Raw genomic sequence first — 24,395 nt, forward strand, 5'->3', positions numbered from 1 at the left:
TTAGGTAAATACATTTGATGTGGTCGATCATACGGATAGGTATCTTGCTCAAGGAAAGATTGTCTTCATGGACCAAAGGCATTCCCCTTACCTTCTCATTGATGGAGAACCCGGCTGGTAAGGCCTGAGCCCAGGTGGCTGAGCTATCTTCACCCAGCCAGGTCTCCATGAAACAAGCCAGGTCAACCTCTTGGTCCAGTAGGAGACCATGGACTATGTGTGTTTTATTTTTGACTGACCGGGCATTACACAAGAGCAGGGAAAGGTTCTGCGGTTGGTTTGGTCTGCTCTCCAGCCCTTTTGGAATAGCAGGGTGAATAGAAGGGGAGAGAGATATCTGTCAGGGTCCTAACTGCAGCCCATCTTGCAACACAAAAGGCAGTACTTTGGAAAAGGAATAGCTTTTATTGAAGAAGAAAATACATGTAATAGACATGACTTTTTTGTCAGGAATGAATGAAAATATAAACATATCCCTTTTCTGACCATATGAATCCACCCCACTCCATTTACCTATAAAGCTAATTAATTGGATAGCCCTTTCCCACACAGCGTTCTCCCGCCCTTTTCTGCGTAGTGTCCTCCCATCCGGGATCCTGGCAGCTTTTCTTAAAGCAATTATGCTCTCATGTCCCTTTTCTCAACCACTGAACCTGTGGCCTTGGACCACAGAACTCAGCCACACAACAGTTTTCATTAACATTATGGCTTAAAAATATATATATAGCTATCTATAATATAAAACCCTATCAATCTCCACATAATACAATAGATACCATATGAAAATATAATAAGCACAAACCCATAGCAACATAATATAATATAAAATTATCCATAACTCTCTATGTTTCCCCTCCTTTTACAGAGACCAGTCTTTTAAACTCAAGACTCTGTTAGAAGGTTGATTCAGACACATTCCAATCCTAGCAAAGAAGCACATTCTTTAGCCATGATCTCTCTACCTCTTTCTAGTATCTTCTATTAAAGCACATATTAAAACATATTATTTTAACCCAACATAAATCCCATCTATCTTAATTTTACTCTAAACCTAAACCTATAACCCTTATGTCATGAATTCCTAAATGAGTAAATGCATGAATAAAGGGATTCATGACATATTGCGACCTCAGACTGATGCTCCTTACCTGCAGCAATGAGATGGGACCATTGTGAATTTAGGCTAATGCTGCTTACCTGAAGGTTTGAGACGTGACCATTGCAACCTGAGGCTGATGCTGCTTGCCTGAAACATTGAGACTGGCCCATTGTGATCTCAGGCCTATGCTCCTTGCCTGAAGGATTGAGACGGTCCTATTGTGACTTCAGGGTGGTGCTCATTACCTGCATGATTAAGACTGGCCCATTACAACTCAGGCTGATGTTCCTTGCCTGAACAATTGAGACGGGAGAATTGTCACTTCAGACTGGTGCTGTGTACCTGAAGGATTGAGACTGGTCCATTGCGTGTCAGAACTAGTGTATAAGAGTTCTGTCATAAAGGGTAAAAATATTAGGGTTTGGTTATTAAAGTAGGAATTATAGTTGTCGTTCATAGTAGGTAGTGTAGAGTGAGGGGTTATAGAAAGCATGTCATGGAAAATGACAGAAGGGCAGATGGAGTGGCTTTTAGATGAAGGAGGGCATTTGGAGAGGGGCTGGGGTTGCAGCTGTAGATGGTTATCAAGGAGGAATGAAGCTGGCTTGGGAACACCGCTCTTCAAGGTGAGGCTGTCTGGGAGAAGGGAAGGGAAGTATACACAACCTTGGTATCTATGCAACCTCCGCTTGTGTTGCTTTAGCTTGGGAATTGGGGGCTGGCTTAGGGAGGGGTTGAGTGGGTTAAGAGAGGAGCACGTTTGGACTTCAGACTTTGCAAAAAGGTGTTAATGGATGTTTCTGCCTGGATTCCTCAATAAAGCTTCTTTTATTTAAAATGAGTTTTATTTTTTGAGCACAGGACTGACTCCAGATCTCACAGTTTGCAAAGTCTCATAGATTTAACTCAAATGGAGACGCAGGAACAAGAAGGGACCTTGGAGAACCCAGTGGTTCTGCAGATCCCGGTGGTGGAGGAGCATACCTTCTTCAGAGGAACTAGGAGCCAAGCCCAAGACTGGGAAACCTCATGAAGCTCACACCTCCCAGGCCACCACTGGAGGATTTAGGTTTCTGGCCCCAGACTGGGGAAAGGAAGGCCGTCGGAGGGCAGAGAGACAACCTGGGACCTGGCAGTGGGGGAGTCGCTTGATAGCCGCCCCAGGACAGAAGAACCCCAGGTAGACGTTTATCGAATGGAGGAAGACATAAAGGAATTAAAGGACCTTATGAAGTGGATGGTGCCCAAGTTAAAGATGCGGAGGAGGAAGATGTCAGAGGCAAACCGAGGGCAGCTGATGCTCCTTACCTGAAGCATTGAGACTGTCCCATTGTGATCTTTGGTTTCCAAACTCTTCACCATTTTAGTCGCCCTCCTTTGGACATGCTCCAGTTTCTCAACATCCTTTTTGAATTGTGGTGCCCACAATATTCCAGGTGACCAAAGCAGAATAGAGTGGCACTATTACTTCCCTTGATCTAGACACCATACTTCTATTGATGCAGCCTAAAATCGCATTGGCCTTGTTAGCTGCTGCATCGCATGGTTGACTCATGTTCAACTTGTGGTCTACCTAGGACTTCCAGATCCCTTTCACACGTAGTTTCGTTCATGCAGGTGTCCCCATCCTATATCTGTGCATTTCATTTTTCTGCCCTTAATGCAGTACCTTACATTTCTCCATACTGAATTTCATTTTGTTAGCTTTGGCCAAGCTTTCTAGTCTATTCAGGTCATTTTGAATTTTGATCCTGTCCTCTGGGGTATTAGCTGCTACTCCTAGTTTGGTCTCATCTGCACATTTGATAATTATGCCTCCAATTCTGTCATCCAAGTCAATGATAAGGATGTTGAACAGAACCCCACTGGACACCCCATTGGTCACTTCTCTCCAGGATGTTAAGGTGTTATTGTTGAGCACCCTTTTGGTTCGGCCAGTCAACCAATTACAAATCCATGTTAACAGTTTCCTTGTCTAGCTTGTTTCATGTTTCTGGTTTATATACTGTTTAATTTGGTTAACTGCTATTAGTGAATTGCTAAGAGTGGTCACCTGATGGTGGTCCAGGATAGAAGTTGGTGAGAAGCCAAAGAGGCTGCAGTGCCCTGAGTATCCATAAGAGGGCGCCGTTGTATTAGGAATGTTCTTTATTGATAAAACCGGTCTATGGGGATTTTCCCATTGGCTCCCCATTCCTGAGGGGGCGTGGCCTCCTTCCCTTTACCTGGACCTTCCTCCGCTCCCATTGGCTGCCTATTCCCCCCCCCTCGTTTGCCCTGAAAGCGAAAGGACCACCGGAAGGAAATGGGGGGAATTGCAGCGCTGCATCATGGGAAATTTGCAACCGGGGGGTTTGCGGTGGTGAAACAGAGCAGAAGCGAAGCTACATTCCACACCAGACCAATTCGGAGTGGAATCGGAGTGAGCTTGGAAGTGGTTTCTGTGAATTCACTTGTTTCCGATTTCGCCAAAATGAGGGGTCACTTTGGAATCACTGCGGAAGCCCCACGGAAGGAGCCCCCAATTAGACTATTTTGATCATGCCAAGAAGGAAGGGAGATGGTTAGCCCTTAAATTAAAAGAGAAGAGAAATGGAAACCAAATTTTAAAAATCAAGAAAGATGGGAAAATATTATCAAGACAAGAGGATATTAAACAGACCTTCTTTGAATACTTCAGAAACTTATACGGAAGTGAAAATCTCAAGGTGGAAAACTCACTCGATTGGCGTAACATAGAAGAAAGAGTGAAACTAGACGAAGGGCAAAGAAATTTCTTAGAGCCAGATATAACTATGGATGAAATGTTAGAAGCAATAGAGGAAGGGAAAGCCCATAAAACCCCAGATGGCTTTCCCTTAGATTTGTATAAAGCATTTAAAGAAGAGTTATGCCAAGTTTCCAAAGAAGCTCTTACTGGTAAAAGACCAGATACATGGAAAGAAGCAAATGTTACCTTAATTTTGAAAGAAGGCAAAGCAGACGATGACTCCGCTAATTATAGGCCTCTCTCGTTATTAAACTCTGACTCCAAAATATACACAGCAATTCTGGCTAAAAGATTTAAAAAGATCTTAAGTAAAATTATTGATGTGGATCAGAAAGGTTTTCTCCCTGGAAGACAACTAAAAGAGAAAACGCGGCATGCCTTGAATATTTTGGAGGACTATCATAGACATAATGGCAAGCAGCCAGGTTTATTTCTTTTAGACCTACAAAAAGCATCCGATTCTGTAAACTGGAACACAATGTTTAAAATCTTAGAGGCGATGAATATAGGAGATGATTTTCATAGACGGATAGAGAGATATTCGGATCAAAAGGCTAATATTTTAAGAAAGGGAGAGAAACCCCCCTCCTTTCCAATTAAAAAGGGAACGCGTCAAGGATGCCCCTTATCTCCCCTTCTCTTCTTAGTTGTGATTGAGATCTTAATTAGGAAGGTAATATTGGATATTGATTTGAAGGGAGTAACAATTAAAACACATACATATAAAATAAAAGCCTATGCGGATGATTTGTTTATAGATCTAGAGGAGCCCTTAGATAATGCAGATAAGCTTATGAAGGCTCTAAAAACATTGGAGACTTTAGTGGTTTCAGAGTGAATTTACCAAAATCCGCTATTTTAACGAAAAATACGAATAAAGAACAAATGTCCAAAGTAACCGGATTCAATGGAATTGAAGTTTAAGGGAAAAATTAGATATTTAGTATTAATTATTTCAAATAAAACAAATGAACTCTTTGGGAATAACTATGGCTCTCTGTGGAAAAACAATTACAATGAAATTAATAATTGGAATAAACTGCACTTATCCTTCTTAGGTAAGAAAGCTGCCATTAAAATGAAGATATTACCTTAAATCCTCTTTTTATTTCAAACTCTCCCTATTATAATCCCAGGGAAAATGCTTAAGAATTGGCAAAGGGATTTAACAGACTTCATTTGGGAGGGAAAACCCTAGAGCAAAACTAAAGGTTTTAGAAGACGCAAAGGAAAGAGGAGGGTTAATGGTTCCAAATATTAAATTATATGATGAGGCTAATTAAAAACTGGATTAATTTGCAGGATAAAGAATCATGAGAATTGGAAGGCGAAGGCCTTAAATTTGGAAGGCATGCTTTTCTCTTATATGACAAAGAAAAAGCAGATCCCTCGATTAACAATCCTTGTATTAGACATGCGTTGTTTAGGATTTGGAACAAGTATAAAGGTCGGATAGTTATGGGATTCCCAAAATGGGCCTCGCCTTAGAAGCCATTTACAGAACGAAAATGGAGAGAGAAGGGAATTGGATTATTTATGAGGATCTCTTAAAGTTTAAGGGGGAAGAAATAGAAATTAAAACACAAAAAGATTTAAACTTACAAGGTTTTAATCTGAATTGGTTTAAATATCAACAAATTTACTCCAAAACGCAGCAAGACCTAAAATCACGGGAGAAAAAGATGATAGTTCAGAGCTAGAAAAGCTTTTATTGATCAAAGAATATCAAAAAGGTCTGATGGATAAAATATAAAAGGTGTTACTAAGCTGGGACTCAGAGCAAGAAATAACCAAGGAATCAATGGTAAAATGGGCCAAAGACTGTGGTCACACTATCAATTTAAATCAATAGGGAAAAGCATGGAATCAAAGCATTAAATTGACAGCGGCCCAAAACCTTAGGGAACATTGGTACAAGATGTATTTCAGATGACATCGAGCACCAGCAAAACTGCCTAAAATACATAAAAGTACAAATAATATATGCTGGAAATGTCACAAAGCTATAGGTTCCTACTTCCATTAACCCCTGAAGCTGTTATTAGGGATGTTTGAAGGTAATCTGGATAGGAAACATGAGAAAACCTTAATGTCTATGGTTTCTATCGCCAGGATCCTGTAGGCAAAGAAATGGAGATCGAAAGAGCTGCCCAGTCTTGAAGGATAACTATTTCCACCAAATTCAGAATTAAAGTAAAGGGTAAACCATTCCAACAACAAAGTAAACCAATAGATTTCTTCCAGCATGCTTTCAGAGAGAGAAAAGTAATCATCTCTTTAACCTCTAGCATAGTATCCCAAGATGTAGCTGATAATAGCATATAATTATATCACCCCATTTCTTCTTAATGTGGTCTAAGACTTTGCACCAGTCCTTAGAAAGAGTCTCCCAGGAGCCTTCTTTAATCCTACAGGAGACTTTATCCATTTGTATCATTTCATATAAGTAAACAGACCATCTTCTAGAACTTATACTTCAAATGGACAACTGAACCAACAGAAGAGAAGTGAATTGCAAGAGAGGACTAAGCTTTATAAATCAATGGTGGTGGAAGTCTTTTAGTGTGGAAGATGATAATGTTAGAAGAAGTAGTTGATAGATTAGCAAGGTGTGTAGAAGATGTAGATTCAGAGGCAGATTCATAAAGAGAAGAGAGAAGAGTAAGTAAGTGAAGAAGGTTAGAGTATGTATGAACGAGAAGGAAGAGACACGGGAAAGTGTGATTAGTTGGATGAGTGAGATAAGAAAGATAAAAGGAGCAAGTAGCTGATCTGAAGAAGGTCTGAGATGGGAGAAGCCAAAGAACTGGCTGGTGAACCTCTGAGGATAAAAGGCTACATACAAATATTGATATATCATATACCTTGTCAATGTAACTGTCGGTTGTTTTTAGAAAGATGTATGTATGTATGTTTTATTTTAAACTCAATATACTTTATTTAAAAAGAAGAAGAAAGCAATCGCCTGTGATAACACAAAACGTTGTCGCCTGAATTTGCATCATTGGACCCGCAGTGGCTTCGGATCTGAGCTGCATAGAGCTGCAAAAACCTCCGTGTGATAAACACAGTCTTTGAGATTTCACAAGGCTCTGTGCTTTTGGGAAGAAGACACTAATTATCATAATTGTTGTTGATGATAATAATAATAATAATAATAATAATAATATTCCATTCTCCCTCACAAATTACAAGTTTAAGACAATAAACTCTCTTTCCCTGGCGTTTGCACCCATTGCTCCGTCTCCTGGTCTCCTCCACTGGGAGGAGGGAGAGTGTGGAATTCTGGGAAAGGCTGGCGGTTGGCTTGGAGCCTGAAGAGGGTTCCAGAAGGCTGGTGGCTTTGACTGTTGGCTGCTTAGGAAGAAGAAGGGCTCCTTCTGGGTTTCCTTGGCAAGAAAGGGGGGGTGGGGGCCTTGAGATGGCGATGGGGGCCCCCAAATTTGTTTCCTCTGTGAGAAGGATGGCTGAGGGGGAAGAGCCCCCATTTTGAAGCCAAGGATGAGGGTCTGGAGGGTCTTCTGTAGGGAGGCAGCTTTGGGGGCTGGAAGCAAGGAAGCCCTCCTCCTCCTCCCCTCTTCTCCGGCTGCCAGGCCTCCTCTCCTCTCTTGGGAGTCTCTGTGGGGCCATGAGATTTTGGAGAGGGATCCAAGAGAATCAAAGGGAGGCTCTTAAATCCCTCCACTTGCAAGATACAAGGTGTTGGTTGTAACCTTAAAGCCCTACATGGCTTGGGTCCAGACTACTTGCAGGAGTGCCTTCTTCCACACAATCCTCTCTGCACTGGAAAAAGTCTCCTAAAGCCTAAGAAGACTAGATTGGCTCCAACAACCCAGAGGACCTTTTCTTCTGCCACTCCTAGGCTTTGGAATGACCTGCTGGAAGAGATCCATCACATCACCACCTTAGAAGCCTTTAAAAAGGCTGTTAAGGCGGATCTCTTTCAGCAGGCCTTTCCAGATTAGACTTTTCACTGTCACTGACACTGTTATTGATACCGATACCCCGGCTACCCTGCATAGATAGAAGTTCTCCCCTCAGCCTCTCCACCCTAATGTTAGACCATTTTATCTTTCTCTTATCTGTATTGTAATTTATCTTGCTTAGAGCCCATAGAGACAGGCCAAGACAGGCCAAAACAAAGCTCCTTTGGATCACTTTGGAGGTATGCTATTTAAATGATGCATGTGTCCTAAGAGGCCAGAAGCCATGACAAAGCAATGCTACAGTCCTAAGGACTGGGGTACAGCTTTGGTGCAGCTTCTGGCCTCTTAAGATGCATGTGTCTCTGAACAGCATACCTCCAAAGTGACCCAAAGCAGCTTTATTTTGGCCTTTCTGTTCAGGCCCATAATTTACTTCTATAATTGGGACTGGGGTGCAGGAGGGAGGGTTAGGGTTTGGCTATTATTTTAAATGTATATTGTATTTTATTACTTTTTCTTGTAACCCACCTTCATTCCTTTGGGAAAAGGCGGGATCTAAATATATCATTATCATCATCATCATCATCATCATCATCATCATCATCATCATCATCTTCACCCAGAGTTAGAGGGCATAGGAGTGGAGTGGAGTAATCACTGTTTTATATAATGATGCAGAAATGCATCAGTCAGCCGCCTTCAAAGGAGATAGAAGGAGATGACATTGTAGATTCTTTTCTGTGTATTAAGTGAACTTTGGATAGAGTAGAAGAATGTAAATTGAGTAACAAGATAGAAGTGTAGTAGTAAAGTAAATATGAAATAGAGAAAGAAAGGAAAGTTATGGTACATGGTAAAGTATAGAATAAATTAGGAAGCTGAAATATGATCTTCTTTCCTATTCTTCTAGAAGTGAGAAAGAAAGGGAGAAAGAAGATTGATTTGGTAAAAAGAGAGTTATGTATGTAGTTGAAGGTATGTGTAAGTGTAGAAGGGAGAGGATAGAGTTGGGTAGAGTGGAATGATGAGAAAGAGAATGGTACAGTTATGAAGGAGAGAGAGAGAAAGGAGGAGAGAGGAGGAAAGAATGAGAAAGAAGGTAGTAGAAAGGTAGGATGACATGCGGTTTAAAGAATAGAGGAGGTAGGAAGGAGAAAGATGTAGATGGAAGAAGTAGATGGTAATAAGAACAAAAATAAGAACAAGTGTGATGTATGTTTGAATTGTAATTTTATTGAATGTATGGTTGCTTATTCTGAAATAAAAAGAATTTGAACATTATTTACAGTTTGATCTCAGTATTTGCTGAGGTTTGGTTTCAGGACCCCACTTAGTAACCAAAATCCATGGATGTTCAAGTCTTATTACAAACAATGGGGTTGTAGTATGATGCACCTTTCACAAAATGGCAAAATCAAGGTTGCCTTTTTGGGGATATATTGAGATGCAGAATCTGTGGATACTGAGAGCTGACTGTGAAATGTTAAAAAGCAGTTGAAATCATCCTATTAAGAGAAATGCAACCCATGTAATTGGACTCATGGAGAAGTGGTCAGATGGAACCAAGGAGAATGTGTTTCTTTGGTTGGTTTCCCTGGAAAGAATTGGGAATCTTGGCCAAGGAGGGAGTTGAGTCAGTTGAGGCTGAGAGAAGGAGGAGAGACCTCAGGACAAGAGCATTTCTCTGGGTTAGTTTGCCTGTTTCCTATTTTATGTTAGTGTTTTGAGTACTGTCTTCCTTACAGTAGAACCTACTCCTGCTTTGTGAAGGCATAACAAGTTGGACTGGTTGATCTCACCTGAAAGCATCCTTCTTATTCATTCATTCTTATTGTACTTTCTTTGGACTGTATGGTTGTGTTATTTATTACATTTCATCCCACCGTTCTCCCATGGGTGGGTCTCAAGGTGGCTTAGGATACAACATATAGAATGAACAAAAGCGTTGTTGAAAAAAGAACAGATGCTAGTAATATAAGGATACTGCTATTCCTTCGGTTGGAAGTTCGTTCTCCAAGATCTGCAAGGGATAATCTACAAATGTTAACTGGGAGGGAAAGAGGACATTGGAGGACAATGGCTTGGAGTTATATCACATAGAGAGTAGTGAATGGAGACTTCCATGTTAGTGGGTTGGTGAATCTGCTCTGTCTTTTAGTCTGAGCTCTCTCTGGTGCTGACTCTATTTTGGAAATGGGCTCCAGCCCCATGGATGAAAACCTGGAGGAAAGTCAATGCCCCAATAATATGGAAGTCACAGTCTGTCAAAGTTTACATGAACTGTGTGAAATGTGGTTTTTGTGTTGCTGTTGTCTGTCCTGAATTTCCCATCTCCACTAAATGACCCCAAGATCAAGCAAGAAGAGAGAAGGAGAAAACTGTGTCTCCTTCCACTTTCTCCATCCCATTTAGAAATGTATGGACCTCTTCCTTGGCAATGCTTAGACACAGATTTGCTCCTTAAGAAACACAAGGCTTGTAATCTTTCACAGAAGACATATTATTTGGGAGGCGGTTAAGAAAAATCCTACCAGGAAGGTGCCCTCAATTTCTTTTCTAGGCATATAGGCTGTTGGGCTTTTCATCCACAGTTTTATGGTGGAGGTGGCCTATGACAAAGACAAATGAAGAACTGCCTTCAACTTGACCACTAGCAAACCTGTTAAGAGTTTACATGATGAAGAGAGTTCTGCCTGATAGATCCTATGATGCTTCTTCTGAGTTTCACTTAATTTGCTCAGGTAAAATTGTATTTATTTGTTAGAATGTTCTTATCCTTTAAAAAAAATCTTCTCCAAACAAAGGACTTGGAAAGAAGAAAGGTCCCTCCACAAAATTGTCTGGCCTTAAGATGAATGACAAAGGCATCATGCAAAATGAAGAAGAGACGGCGATCGTGAACCAGACAATTCTTTCTGACCCAGAGGAAGGGAGCCAAGTGAGTCTGGGACACTTTTATGCAAGAGGTTCTTGGCCTTAGGAGAAAAGCCGCAATATGGAAAAGGGGCACCAGCTCATCTTTCTACTCTTTGTTCAAATGGACAGGTTTTCTCTGACCTACAGAGTCAAAGCAGCCCATTTGGATGTTGAATGCGGATTGGAGGATGACTCACATTTGCCGCTGGGATCTTACTGGCATGGCTGCAGGAACATGGATCTCATAGAATCAGAGGACGACCTGGAACTAGCTGACAAGGTGCAGAAGAAGCCTATGCACTTTCCATGGGGTTTTAGACTTGGGCAGCATGTTCGCATCTGGCTGTATTGGAAAGAGAGTTAGTTATTCCTCCCCACTGAGAATTTATCCTTAAAGTAACGGAGGTCAGGGCAGGAGAACATTAAATCCACCCAAACTTTTTAGTGAACTCTCTTCCCTCCAATAAATTCATTGCTTTAGACAGTCACGATTAAAACCAACGTTATGTCATTTAGGTATATTTTCATGTTTAAAATATTTTGTAGTAGTTTTTCCTTAGGGCTTGGGAAGCTGTGTATTTTATCCTCCTTTTCCAGGTTAACTCCCATTCTTCCATCTCAATATTGTGTCCTGGTTTCTTGGCCATTGAACCATGTTTTCTTGAACCACTTCAGATTTCATATCATGTTTTAACAGGATTGTATACAATCTCCCCACAAGTGAACCTTTCCTGATAGCAAGCACATTTCCTAGTATTTCTGTACTAATTATTTCTATTCCATATGTTTTCATATCCAATAAAAACCTCTCTCTTATTTGCCTGAAAATAAGCCAATTACATTGTTTACCTTCTTCTCTTATTTCCTCTAATGTTTTTAATTTAACCATATTGCCTTGGTTATTTATCAAATCATTGTATTATTATTATTATTATTATTATTATTATTGCGCTTCTCCAAACAGATCAAAGAGGCTAACAGTAAAAGCATAAGTAAAATACAATAGCAACTTATCATTGTTGCATCCAAAACTCTCCCAATTCCTCCCATCCACATTAAAACACAATTAAATTCTTAAACAATTATTAAAATAATTATTAAAAACAGAGCAGAGGCAGTTAGAGCAGTTGTTGAACAATTTATTAAGTTAATTGGAGATTGCTGTAATGTTAATCTGAAAAGGCCTGCCGGAAGATATACGTCTTGATCGCATTTTTAAAGCCTTCAAGACGGGTGATATATCAGACCTCTTCCGGAGGCCATTCCATAAACTGGGAGCAGCAGAAGAGAGGGTCCTCTGGGTAAATACAGAGAGCCTTGTTATGGTTGGCTGCAGTAACCTTTTACTAGAGGACCTCAATATGTGGGGCAGATTGTATGGGAAAAGAGGATCCTGTAAGTAAGCTGGACCCAAGTCATGAAGGGCTTTAAAGGTTATAACCAACACCTTGTACTGTCCCCGGAAATTAATGGGCAGCCAGTGAAGAGAGGTTAGTATAGGTGTGATATGGTCACCTCTAGATCTTCCAGTGACCACTCTGGCTGCCATATTTTGGATTAGTTGAAGTTTCCGGACTTGATATAAGGGTAGCCCTATGTAGAGCACATTACAGAAGTCAAGATGTGAGGTTACCAGCGCATGCACCATAGTTTTTAGGTCTTCAGGTTCCAGGAAGGGACGCAGTTGGTGTATCAGTCAAAGATGATAACAGGCATTCTTGGCCATCGCATCTATCTGAGCTGACATCTGGAGCAATGGATTCAGGAGCACCCCCAAACTGCAAACACAGTCCTTTAGGGGAAATGTGACTCCATCCAGGACCGGTTGACAAACCTCCATACCCAGATTAGGACCTCCAACAACATGCACCTCCGTTTTATCTGGATTCAGTTTCATTCTTTTCTTTCCTTATCCAGCCCATTGCTGCCTCAAGACATTCATTCAGAGGGAGATGCCTTCTTTAGTTGACACTGAGATATCTCTGGATGTCATGAGCATACTGATAGCACCCGCCCAATGCCTCTGGATGAACCCTCTTGGCGGTTTCATGTAGATGCTGAATAGCATTGGGGATAGGAAGGCGCCCTGGGGAATGCTGGATTTAAGCTCCTTTTTAGAGGAGCAACTGTCCCCAAGCATCTCCATCTGGAATCTGCTTGAGAAATAGGACCGGAACCATTGCAATGCATTGGCCCCTATCCCCAGTTCTCTCAGGAGTTCCAGAAGGATGTCATGTTCACTAGTATCAAAAGCCAGTGAGAGGTCCAAAAGCATCAACAGGGTCACACTTCCACTGTCAATACTCAAGTGGAGATGATCTAAGGTGAGCATAGCAATCTTGACTCCGTATCCCATCCTGAAGCCAGTTTGAAATGGGTCTAGATAATCTGATTCTTCCAAGACTACTTGGTGTTGAAGAGCAACTGCCTTCTCAATCACCTTGTTTAGAAATGGAAGATGGGAGACCGGTCTGTAATTCTTCATGTCCAAGGGATCTAGGGAGGGCTTTTTCAGAAGAGGCCATATCACCGCTTCTTTTAAGCAAGATGGAAAATAGCCTTAACTAAGAGATGCATCTATGATATATCTCAGGTGAGTCCTCAAAGCATTTCCTCCTTGGATGACCAGCCATGAAAGGCAAGGGTCGAGAGGGCAATTTCTCTTCTTCACACTTCCAAGGAGCTTGTCCACATACTTGGTACTCACAGATTCAAAATGATCCAGTATGATCTTATTCACAGAGTCACTGGACACCTCACCTATAGCCTCTAATCGAATGTTTTTACTGTTTAACTGTTTTTATACTATCATTGTTTGATCCAGTTTTAGTATTGGGATCGGGGTGGGCATAGGGATTGATTTCTTTTGGATGTTATTGTAATCTCAATGTATTTTATTGTTGTAACCTAGAAATAAATCTATTATTATTATTATTATTATTATTATCATCATCTTATGCTGGCATCGTAGAAGTTGGTTCTTCTGTGAGAGATTTTATCTGCGAAATGGTCATTTAAAGCATCACACTGAGCTGTGGTAGGCTCTAACAATGGGTTCTGGGAGGTGGATTTCTGGATCAGGTCCCAGATGCTCCCCACTTCAGCAGTTCCTTTATGCTTCTCTGCCCTTGGCACTTTCCCTCCCTCCCTCCTCCTTCCCATCCTTTAACCTACATCCCTTCAAGGGGGTCCAAGGCCCTTTCAGCATTTTCCCAGGACCGGGAGGGGGGTAATCTTTCAGGGGCTGAAGGTCTTTCTCCTTTTCCTCCTTTGCAGGGTTGTTGTGAAGGAAAATCCAAATCTTGTGGGCCTCTAAGTCTAGTTCCAAGGTTACCATGGGGGTGTCCCTCTTCCAGAAGGGGCTTTGGGTCCCTCCATCTGCCTTCTCTTGTCTGTGTCCTAAATTTGGGCTCTTCTCTCCTGCCCAGATAGAGCCCCTTCCCCAAGACCCCAGGGAAAACTCCTCCCACCCAAAAAATGTTATTTCTGATGAGGCATAAGAATGGAGTGTCTTTCCTCTGCCCCACTTTCCAGGAGGAAGGGGGCTCCTCAAAGCCCTTTTTACCTTTGGATCCTGATCCCCTCCATGGCCAAACCTCTCTCCAAGGGTCCCTCCTGCCCTCTTTTCTCCTAATAACCCACCAGGTACCTAGGCCTCAAGGAATCCCCTGAGGAGAACAAAGGGAAAGAAAGAAGGAGAGGAGGCCTGGGAAGCCCTCTCCCCTTTCTTTGGTGAGAGAAGAGGGGCTTTCTTCCTTCTTATAACCCCAAGCCCTCCCCCCCTGGGAGACCCTCTAGCCATTCCTTCAATAGAACGAGAGCTCTCCCCACTTCCTTGCCTATCTCAGAACAGACTGTGAAAGCAGCAATGGCTTCAGGTGTGAGACTGTGCAAGCACACATACATCGAAAGGCCCCTTCTGATCATGCACAGGGATCACCAGGGCCTTACTGCTGCTGCTGTTCATTCTGCTGGCGGCCTGTTCTTATAACTGGGAATGGAGCTGAGGGCTGAGGAGAGAAGAAGGTGTCAGTTTTGTGCAAATTCAGAACTTCTGTGCATCAAAGAGTCCAATGTGTTGAAATAGCAAAGAACTTTATTGAAAACATAGTCAGAAATTCAGTGTTTAAGCCAGAACTGCCCTCCCCAAGCCAAAGGATATATTGAAACCCAAAACCTAAAACTCCACCTTCTACCAAACCTAGTCCCCACCTACAATTCCCACCATCTATCCCCCATTATTAACCAGCCCCACTTTGCCATCCTTCTCACATGCACAATCTCTCCCTGCCCCAGACATTCGAAGAAGCTAGCTCCCTTTCTGTTACTACCGGTCCCCAACTTTCCTGAGCCAACATCCCACAAATTCTGAATGCTATCATTGGTATTCTAGCTAGCTCCAACAAATCCCAGCCCCCCGTCTAACTAACCTAAACCATGACCCATAATCCCCAGCCAAATTTATAACCCAAAGCAATTATCTATACTAGTAGCAATTAAAACCTAAACTTAACAAAACATAACTTTAAAATATAAACAGACATATGGACAGATAAAACGTACATATAAAATCATAAGGGCCATTTCTTAGCACCGCTGGATTGAAAAATAGTTTTTATTCCTTCTTTACAAAAATAATGTTGGTTCACTGATTGGATTTGTGTGGCTTCTCTCCTGAGTGGATTCTCTGGTGTGTCAGTAGGGTTGACTGCCGAGAAAAACAGTTCCCACAATGCTGGCATTTGTATGGCTTCTCTCCTGAGTGGACTCTCTGATGTCTCACTAAGTCTCCCTTCAAAGAGAAACATTTCCCACAATGCTGGCATTTGTATGGCTTCTCTCCTGTGTGGACTCTCTGATGTGTCACTAGGCTTGACTTCAAATAAAAACATTTCCCACAATGCTGGCATTTGCATGGCTTCTCTCCTGAGTGGACTCTCTGATGTCTCACTAAGTCTCCCTTCAAAGAGAAACATTTCCCACAATGCTGGCATTTGTATGGCTTCTCTCCTGTGTGGATTCTCTGGTGTGTTAGTAGGGCTGACAGCTGAGAAAAACAGTTCCCACAATGCTGGCATTTGTATGGCTTCTCTCCTGTGTGGATTCTCTGGTGTGTTAGTAGGTGGGACTTTTGAGAAAAACATTTCCCACAATGCTGGCATTTGTATGGCTTCTCTCCTGTGTGGATTCTCTTGTGTGTCACTAGGTGTGACTGCCGAGAAAAACATTTCCCACAATGCTGGCATTTGTATGGCTTCTCTCCTGTGTGGATTCTCTGGTGTGTTAGTAGGTGGGACTTTTGAGAAAAACATTTCCCACAATGCCGGCATTTGTATGGCTTCTCTCCTGTGTGGACTCTCTGATGTGTCACTAGGCTTGACTTCAAATAAAAACATTTCCCACAATGCTGGCATTTGCATGGCTTCTCTCCGGTGTGGACTCTCTGATGCATGACAAGGATCGACTTGTAAGCAAAATGTTTCCCACAATGCTGGCAGTTGTATGGCTTCTCTGATGTGTGGACTCTCTCATGACTGACAAGTTCTTCTGTAAAGAAGGATAATGACAGATAATACTGAATATCAGATTTAAGAGAGGAACGTTTTAGCCCAAGCCCACCTCTCTATGAGGTGAAGAAACCCAAATATCAGTGTTTGGTAATATGCAAGAATCAATGTATATATAGATGGAATAAAGTATGAGAGTGAACCAAAGTACACATTTTAGAATAGAGGCCTCTGGGAGAGTGGAATGCAGAAGGGAGGCAGATGTGAAGTTCTTCAAGGTGAAGCATTTGTCCAAGCACTTAAAGGCAACAAAGAGCATTAGGAAAAGACTGATATAGAATGTAATTTCACTGGCAGAAGTTCCTCTGAGTGCCACCATATCTGATAAGGAGCAATGGGGTGTAGCCAAGGGTATTTTAAAGTATATTTAAATGTATTCATGTATCTGAACTATGATTGTTGGAAATGTATATGTTTGGAGTGCGAAGTGCCCAATAAAGTGATGAAGATGAGTTTTCTTTGTTTGTTTTCCTATAAAGGTAGCCATTTTCTTTGGCTCTGGGCCTCAGTTTTGTTAGAATAGGAATTCTACTGAGGACAGATAGCTTTGAATAAATCTGAATTGTTAACAAAATCTGGCTTACTCTATTCTGTCACAACCTTTTAAAGCCTATCATCCATAACACCTATTTGATATTAAATTAATAAAGTTGGAGTGGGTGACCTGAGCATGATCCTGCTGCTTATGCCCCTAAATACATGGAACGATTGTATCCTTACTCATATGAGCTAGCAAAGAAGAGACTGGATGGGGACTGCCTTGAGGGAGTCAGTGGAAGCTGATAGTCAAAGGGCTGTTGAAAAAATATTCCATTAAACATGAGTAAAAATATTTTGATTGACAGGTGGCATCATTTCCTGTGAGACTGCCATAGATTCTTAAGTCAGAGCACATGGCATGATGCAATCTAAGTGCAGAGGATGCTTCATGCTGTGTGGCACCAGGAGATGAATCACAGCCAATACAGTATACTCCTCACATGTGAATTGCTGTGTATAGGATTGGATTGGAGTTGTATATACAAGAGATGGCGAGCATGATGGAAGTCAGAGAGGAGAGCTTGCAAATACTTTTATTATTTTGCAACTCAAGATAGAGAACTCCCAAAGATTCAGATGAAATCAACTGTGTCAGTGACTTATTTTTAAGTGTGAAAAGTAGTCAGTGCATTGCCAAAACCTGTACCTGGAATTTTTTTTCCATACTTTGCTAAGTTGAGCTGCATCTGGGAGCATCATGCTCACATTGCGCTGTACATTGGCTTTTGAACAGGACTGGAATTCAGAGCCAACAAGGACCTGAGGACCGGTGTGCTAATCCCTTATGTCTGAGGTATTTGCACCAAGCACCTATTGCATTCAATTTGATTTTGGACTATATTTTCCCCACCCAGAAAACATTCTAAAGTGATTTAAACCTTATAGAAAACTCAGGTTCTGCCCACTAGCAACAATTTCAGTATAAATATTTCAGTCTTGTTGCAGACAGACTCTCTGTTGGTTTACATTGCTAAACATCTCATTACACTCACCAGCTCCACTTGCCTTGGGAGTTACTGACTTCTCTCCCCATTCTGGACCCTCAGCAATTGGAATCAAGTTCTGTCTAGGTTATGTATTACCATTAGCAAAGCCTAACATCTATTCACCACTCCTACCTTTGTTACCTAGTTCTTGTGTGTGCATGTGAACACTTATATGTGTGTGCAAGCGTGTACAGTGCACCTATGTCACATGCGGGCACGCCTTGGGCGGATTTCAGCATACACTAAAAGCCACACTAGGAAAAAGGGAGGTGTGCCCCATAAGGGTTAATGGCGCCTGTGACTGTGCCGGGCACGGACATTCCACTGCGCGGAGCACCATTCATGTAAATAGGGCTCGAGAATACACTGAGTTCCCCTAATGCCGGGGGGGGGGGGGACGGGATGACTCCCAAGGCCACTGTTGCCCCAATCTCCCCTTTGAACGAAGTATGAAATTCCCCTAAAAGCATAGCACTTGGGAGTGTCCTCCCCAGACTCCAGCATTTCGGGTAACAAAGAGCCTCTGGAATCAACCATGGAGCTAAGCAAGCTCAGGTTGGAAAAGAAACATTAGAGAAAAAGGAATTTTTCTGTCGCTCTTTCCTCTCTTCATAGACATTGCTCATAATTTCTAAATGGAACCCCTTAATATGTTTGAAAACAAGGACTTGAGCCAGTTCTCACCAGTTCAGTTCTTAAAATCTGTCAGGGTGGTGGCTGCCTCCCAATCCCCAAGGCCCCTCTCCTGGCCCTTCCCAGAGGTCCCTTCCTCTCCGCACAGAGCTAGGCGATCCTGGCTTTGCTCCTGCCTTCCCCTCCTGGCTCCCATAGCCTGATCCCCTTCCCTTTCTCCCTCTGCTCCCCAACCTTCCCTCTTGCCATCTGCACTGCTTCAGCATCTCATATTCAGCTTCGCTGCCTTTCAATTTTTCACTTTCTCTCCGTCTCTCTATCACAGACACATACCCACAGAGTGTGATTCAAAAAAAGGATACTTTGAGGCTCATTGGTTGATAATGGCAGGATAAGCAATATACAAATAACTCATTGGCAAAGGCAGAGCAAGGGGGCTGGGACTTGGACTCCAATTTTGGTGAGGGTCAAGCACCAGGGAGCAGCCTTAAAACATTATAAGACAGGCATGGACTACTGATGGGGTTTGGGGGAGACCTCAGGGGCAACCCCACATTGTATTGCCTGGGGGAGGTGAGTGAAATAATATTTTGCCCCTCAAAATCCCACAGCATCCCTTTGGGGAAATGGAGGCCATTTTGCCACTTTTGGGCCCTCTCTGAGCCATTGCAGACCCAAGGGAGGTCTTTCCCCCAAGAAGACTCTCCAGAGCCTTTAAAGGATGGAAGAGGGGCCAAAAGAGGTAGGAAACTTGCCCAGGGATGTGCTGAGTACCATTTGGGTGAGAAAAGCATTAATCTCTAGGGCTTTTTCCTACAAAATCCTATAATAGGCAGTTTAGGATGGAGTATTTAGAATCCTTAGAAACTGGAGAGCAATAGTGCCTCACTGAACTACAGATTCAAATATTCTACAGGATGTTGCTATCACAATTAAACTAGGCTTGAAAGGGATCTAGGACTCCTAGTAGACCACAAGTTGAACATGGGCCAACAGTGTGATGAGGCAGCTACAAAGGCCCATGTGATTCTAGGCTGCATCAATACAATAATAGTTTCTAGATCAAGGGAAGTAATAGTGCCACTCTATTCTGCTTTGGTCAGTCCTCACTTGGAATAATCCTGTGTCCAGTTCTGGGCCCCACAATTCAAAAATGATGTTGACAAATTGGAGCATGTCCAAAGGAGGCCAACCAAAGTGGTGAAGGGTATGAAAGCCATCAAGCTCTATGAGGAGCAGCTTAGAAAGCTGGTTATGTTTATCCTGGAGAAAAGAAAATAAAGTGGATATGATAGCCATGTTTAAATATTTGAAAGGGTGTCATGTTGCGCAAGCAGCAGGCTTGCTTTTTGCTGCTACAGAGAAAAGGAGACACTACAATGGATGCAAGACACAGGGAAAGAGGTTCCACCTAAACATTAGGAGGAACTTTGTGACAGTAAGAGCTCTTTGACAGTGGAATATACTCCCTTAGAGTTTGATGGAGTCCTCTTCTTTGGAGGTCTTTAAAGAGAGGCTGGATGGCCATCTCTTGGGGGTGATTTGAATGTGTATTCCTGCATGGCAGAAGGGGGTTAAACTGGATGGCCCTTGTGGTCTATTCCAACTCTATGATTCTATTATTCTAGTGGAACCAAAGCAACATGATAATATAGTATGAAAGGACCCTCAGTCTTTATAGAATGAGCAACGGATTCAGGTTCCTTACCTACAGAAACCACATTTTCATAATTGTCCATCATTACATAATTGTACATCATTCTCTGTTTCTTGGTCAACAGTTTCCATTCATCCTCTGAGAAATATACTGCCACATCCGCAAAGGTCACCTGAAATAGAAAATAGCTCTCATCCAGAGAGTGACTAAGCAAAAGGGGAGGAAAGCACATGGTGCATCCAAATATTATTTCCTCACTTCAGAATTCAGTCCAGGAAATAATCTTTAAATTCTGTTAGCAAGCAAAAAGCTACTGCCTTTCCCCCTTTTTTTATTGTGGTAATACATCTTTTTTTTTTTTTTTTACAAAGCTTGCATGTTTACAACAAGATAAATAAAAACATATATCAACAAGCTATAAATCTGTTATATATTAGGCTTATACCTGATAACTCTCCACAAGAAACTATATAATTTTATCTTTTAATACAACATCTTATTCCCCTATCTCTAGGTATGAATAGAAAGGTTTTGTTTCTTGTACCTCTCCTTCCTGAGCAGCGGCTAAATAAAGTCTTACAGCTTCCCAATCCTTTCCCCATTTAACCATATCCTTCTTGTTTATTAATGCTGTTAATCTGTCTAGATCTTTCAATTCCCGGATTTCGTTTTGCCAAGTCTCTATTTGTGGGATTATTATAGGTAATTTCCAGTTCTTTGCTATTATCCTTCTGGCAGCCGATATTAAGTATAATAATATTTCCCAATATTTCCTTTCTTCCTCTGGGTCTAGTAATGAGGTCTTGTTTAACAGATATATTTCTGGTCTGAACTCAAAATCATTTTTTAATATTAACTTTATTTCTAAATGAATCTTCACCCAAAATGACTTTATATATACGCTTTGCCACCACATATGTAAATATGTACCCATTTCTTTTTGGCATCTCCAACACCGGTTATCCTTTAATTTATAATTTTTTCTACTGAGAATGGTGTTTGATACCATCTATTTACAACTTTCAAATAAATTTCTTTTATTTTTTGTGCTACAGTAATTATTTTTGTTTTTAATCTAGCTTTCCCCCATTTTTCCAAGCCTAAATTGTATCCCAATTCTTGTGCCCATTTTGTCATACAATCTTTAATTTCCACTTCTTCAAGGGATCTTTTCAGTAAGATGTTATATATTTTACATAATATATTTTTTCATCTTCTTTCATTAATATTCATTATATTCTTTCTCAAAACCAAATAAACTCTTATCCTTTGTAAATCTGGCTTGGTAGACCTATTGTGACAAGGTCTATCATGCACATGATGAATTGGGCACAAGGCCATGAAGGTTCAGGTTGCCAATCTCTTCCTTTTAGTTGGTTTCAAGGTGCTACAAGATTCCTTTGCATACTGTTGGGCATGCTTTGATTGTGAATTCCTGCATGGCAGGGGTTGGACTTGATGGCCTTTGTGGTCTCTTCCAACCCTACGATTCTATGAGTCCTTCTTTAAGTTGAATATAATTCAACCAATTCATATGGCCTATTTTAGTTATGATTTCTTCCTTTAACCTTAATATAACATTTCCTTCATTATCACGAGTAAATATGTCTATGTACTTTATCCATTTCTGATCTTTTCCCCATTGGTCTAAAAAAGCCTCTTGTGTGGAAACCCAAAGTGGAAGTCCAACGTAAAACATTTTTTCACAGTTAGCCAGTTATTAATGAAAGTTTTCCTCAATAGATGTTCATTAAAGACTTTGTCCCATTGTGCACATCATATGAGACGTATACAAAAAAGGTACTGCCTTTGAGATCCAGTTTGTCTCAGATATTTTCAACATAATATACAATATAATAAACAGTATAATTTAGGCCATGGCTGGGATATTGAGGATGGATGAGGAAGGATACTGACATTCCCAAAACATATAGTACATTTAGCTACAAAAGAATTATGTTGCATTTGGCCATTTCTTGCCAAATTTTGGAGGCAAATGTCATTTTAAAAACCAGTTCTGGGGAGCACTCTGGACTTGAGGGCCACAGGGCCCATCCTCAGTTTAGATCCAGAGATGGTCTCCCATATCCCCAAAATTTCACAGACAGGAAAAGCAAGGCACATGCAGACAAGCAACACCAGAAGGTGGTAGGATGGCCAAAGTTGTTTATGAGGAAGATCACACAACCTAGGAAGGGCACAGCAGTTTGCTTTTGCCTCAGCCTCCTGGCAAGGGAAGACCCTGGCAACCTATCTCCTCTCCTATCCCCCCTTTTGGGTTGATGGGTGCAAACTCCTTGGAAGTCATTTTTCACCGACCCAAGAGAGCTGAAGAGAAGGGGGAAAGTGGGAGGAAGAGAGAGAAACCGGGACATTTTTGAAAGCCCCTGAAAAGGTGGGGTGGCAGAGGATTAACCAGGACTTTCTCTGCCGAACTGGGACAATATGTTCTCCACTTGCTTTCATGAGTTGGCCCAGCAGTGACACAAATGAAACTAATAGTCAGGATGGCAACTCACCAAAGAGTTCTTGTACTTTGCCAGCCTCTTTCTCTTGGAGCCCAACTCCCTCTGCTTGGCCTCTGTGTTGGCCATTAGGTGGGAAGGGGTCCTGGTGGCCCTGCACTTGGGTCTCTTCCAGCAAAATATGTCACAAAGCTGTGTACAAGGAGACCAAGATGAGGTTCCTGAGAAAAGAGACTAGGGTTAGGCTTGGTTTGTCAAGAAATCCTGCATCACTCAAAGACACAGAGAACAGCATGCTGCTAGTGAGATATGCAGGTGACATATGCCTCCTTTGAGGTAATGCAGAGATGGGTATCCCCTTCCTCTCTCTGCACCAAACAAAGCCCCCTGGACCTAGCTTAGATTCACTGCAGCTCCCCTACACAACAGATAGTCCATGTTAAAACGCTTTTGATGTTGCTATGTTGCGCAGCACGTGAGGCAACACGTTAACGTAACATATGGTGCCAGATACTCCACCTTGACTGTAGTCAGTAGCTGGTGAGCTGAAAAAACACCTGTCGCTTTCTCAGTAAGCAAAGAGACACTGTAATCTTCTCTCAGATGAGGCTTTTATTCCTATAAGAAGTTCCACTGTGTAAAACACTATATACATCGACACCCTCCACCATCCACACCAGTAACAACCCACTCTGAGCCACACACTGTCTGACTCTTCCTCAGTGACAGTTGAGAATGACAGTTGACCGTTGCATCAACATTCCAATGATGCTCTGTTTAAATGCTGACACGTCTAACTGCCACTAGAGCTGTCAATGACTTCCACAACAGCTCCATCTAGTGGCCACATGCATGTCATTTCCTCAGACCTGTTCACCATGGTCCTGACACTCCATGCCTTGTGAGAGTGGAGGGGGGTCAGGGGATGGGGAATTGGAGAGGACCCTGGCTATGTCCCTGTAGCTAGATGTGAAAGGAGCGCATCATCTGCTGAAACCTCCTGACCTGGCTCTTTGATCTTTATACATTGCCTTTATCCATCTTAAATAAGAAGCTCCTGTTTAGATTTTTTCAAGTCTTGCAAATGACATATCCCATCCTATGTTATCGAAGGCCTTTTCTAAATCGACAAAGATAAGTGCAAGTTATGTTTTATAAACCCAGTGAAACAAACACCTTACAAAGCTCTAGTAAACACCATGTACACACACAGTCCCCACACAAAGGAGTCACTGGCTCACTGTGTGTCTGGGTCTGGAAATCTCACTTCCACCTTCTGGGAAGACAATGCTGCCAGAGACTGAATTTGGGGCTTTATGCCTGCAAAGCATGGGCTCATACTCTCAGCTGCAACCCTTCCACACAATCCTGGACTGAAGCATTTAAACAAAGGTCCTCTTCCAGCTCCAGGAATAAAGGCCTACCTTGAGTACAAAGACCCTGATTCCTCAGCCCCAGAAAGGGCTCTCCTTCAGTCCTTTATGGCTGGAGCTTCCCTGGGTCAGAGGCCATCTCCTCAGCCGTAGAGAAGGGTTGCTCTGAGTGCGAAGGAGGAGGAGGTCCAAGGGCTGAGGGAGGGAAGGCAATGGGGAAAAGGCCAGTGCCAATGGCCATGGAGGGCAGAAGGTGACAATGCCTAGGAAACTCCTCTGAGTCCCAGCCATTCTAGGAATGAGTGGCAGGAGTGAGTCCAGGGGGCTGAGGGGGTCTCCTTTCCCAAAGGGGGAGGCAAGGACCGATGGACCCTCCCCAGCTAGGGCCCAAAGGGAGTGTCTCTTTCCCCACCTCTCTCTCCCAGCCCCGAAAGCCCAGCCCTGGGTCCTCTGCCTCCCCTTC

The 24,395-nt window shown here is 42.2% G+C and overlaps 2 protein-coding genes across 3 annotated transcripts in view; one reads left to right on the top strand and one right to left on the bottom strand.

Moving 5' to 3' along the window:
- Positions 1–24,395, top strand: part of LOC149301590 (putative zinc finger protein 75C) — a 328,503-nt gene that overhangs the window by 114,857 nt on the left and 189,251 nt on the right. The window lies entirely within an intron of this gene.
- Positions 14,790–24,003, bottom strand: LOC149301594 (uncharacterized). Of its 2 annotated transcripts, none has more exons than XM_089484064.1 (4): positions 23,984–24,003; positions 22,614–22,780; positions 20,146–20,266; positions 14,790–16,258 (listed from the first exon to the last, which is right to left on the bottom strand). In XM_089484064.1, the coding sequence occupies exons 2-4, from the start codon at positions 22,686–22,688 to the stop codon at positions 15,357–15,359; spliced, it is 1,098 nt and encodes a 365-aa protein (XP_089340190.1). In that variant the 5' UTR covers positions 22,689–22,780; positions 23,984–24,003; the 3' UTR covers positions 14,790–15,356. The 2 variants fall into 2 exon arrangements, with proteins under 2 accessions (XP_089340190.1, XP_089340189.1); XM_089484063.1 differs by lacking the exon at positions 23,984–24,003 and adding an exon at positions 23,565–23,920.

This window comes from Sceloporus occidentalis, unplaced genomic scaffold, assembly GCF_023333645.1.
Source record: "Sceloporus occidentalis isolate IW3139 unplaced genomic scaffold, rSceOcc1.0.p SCAF_21, whole genome shotgun sequence".
Lineage (NCBI taxonomy): Eukaryota > Metazoa > Chordata > Lepidosauria > Squamata > Phrynosomatidae > Sceloporus > Sceloporus occidentalis.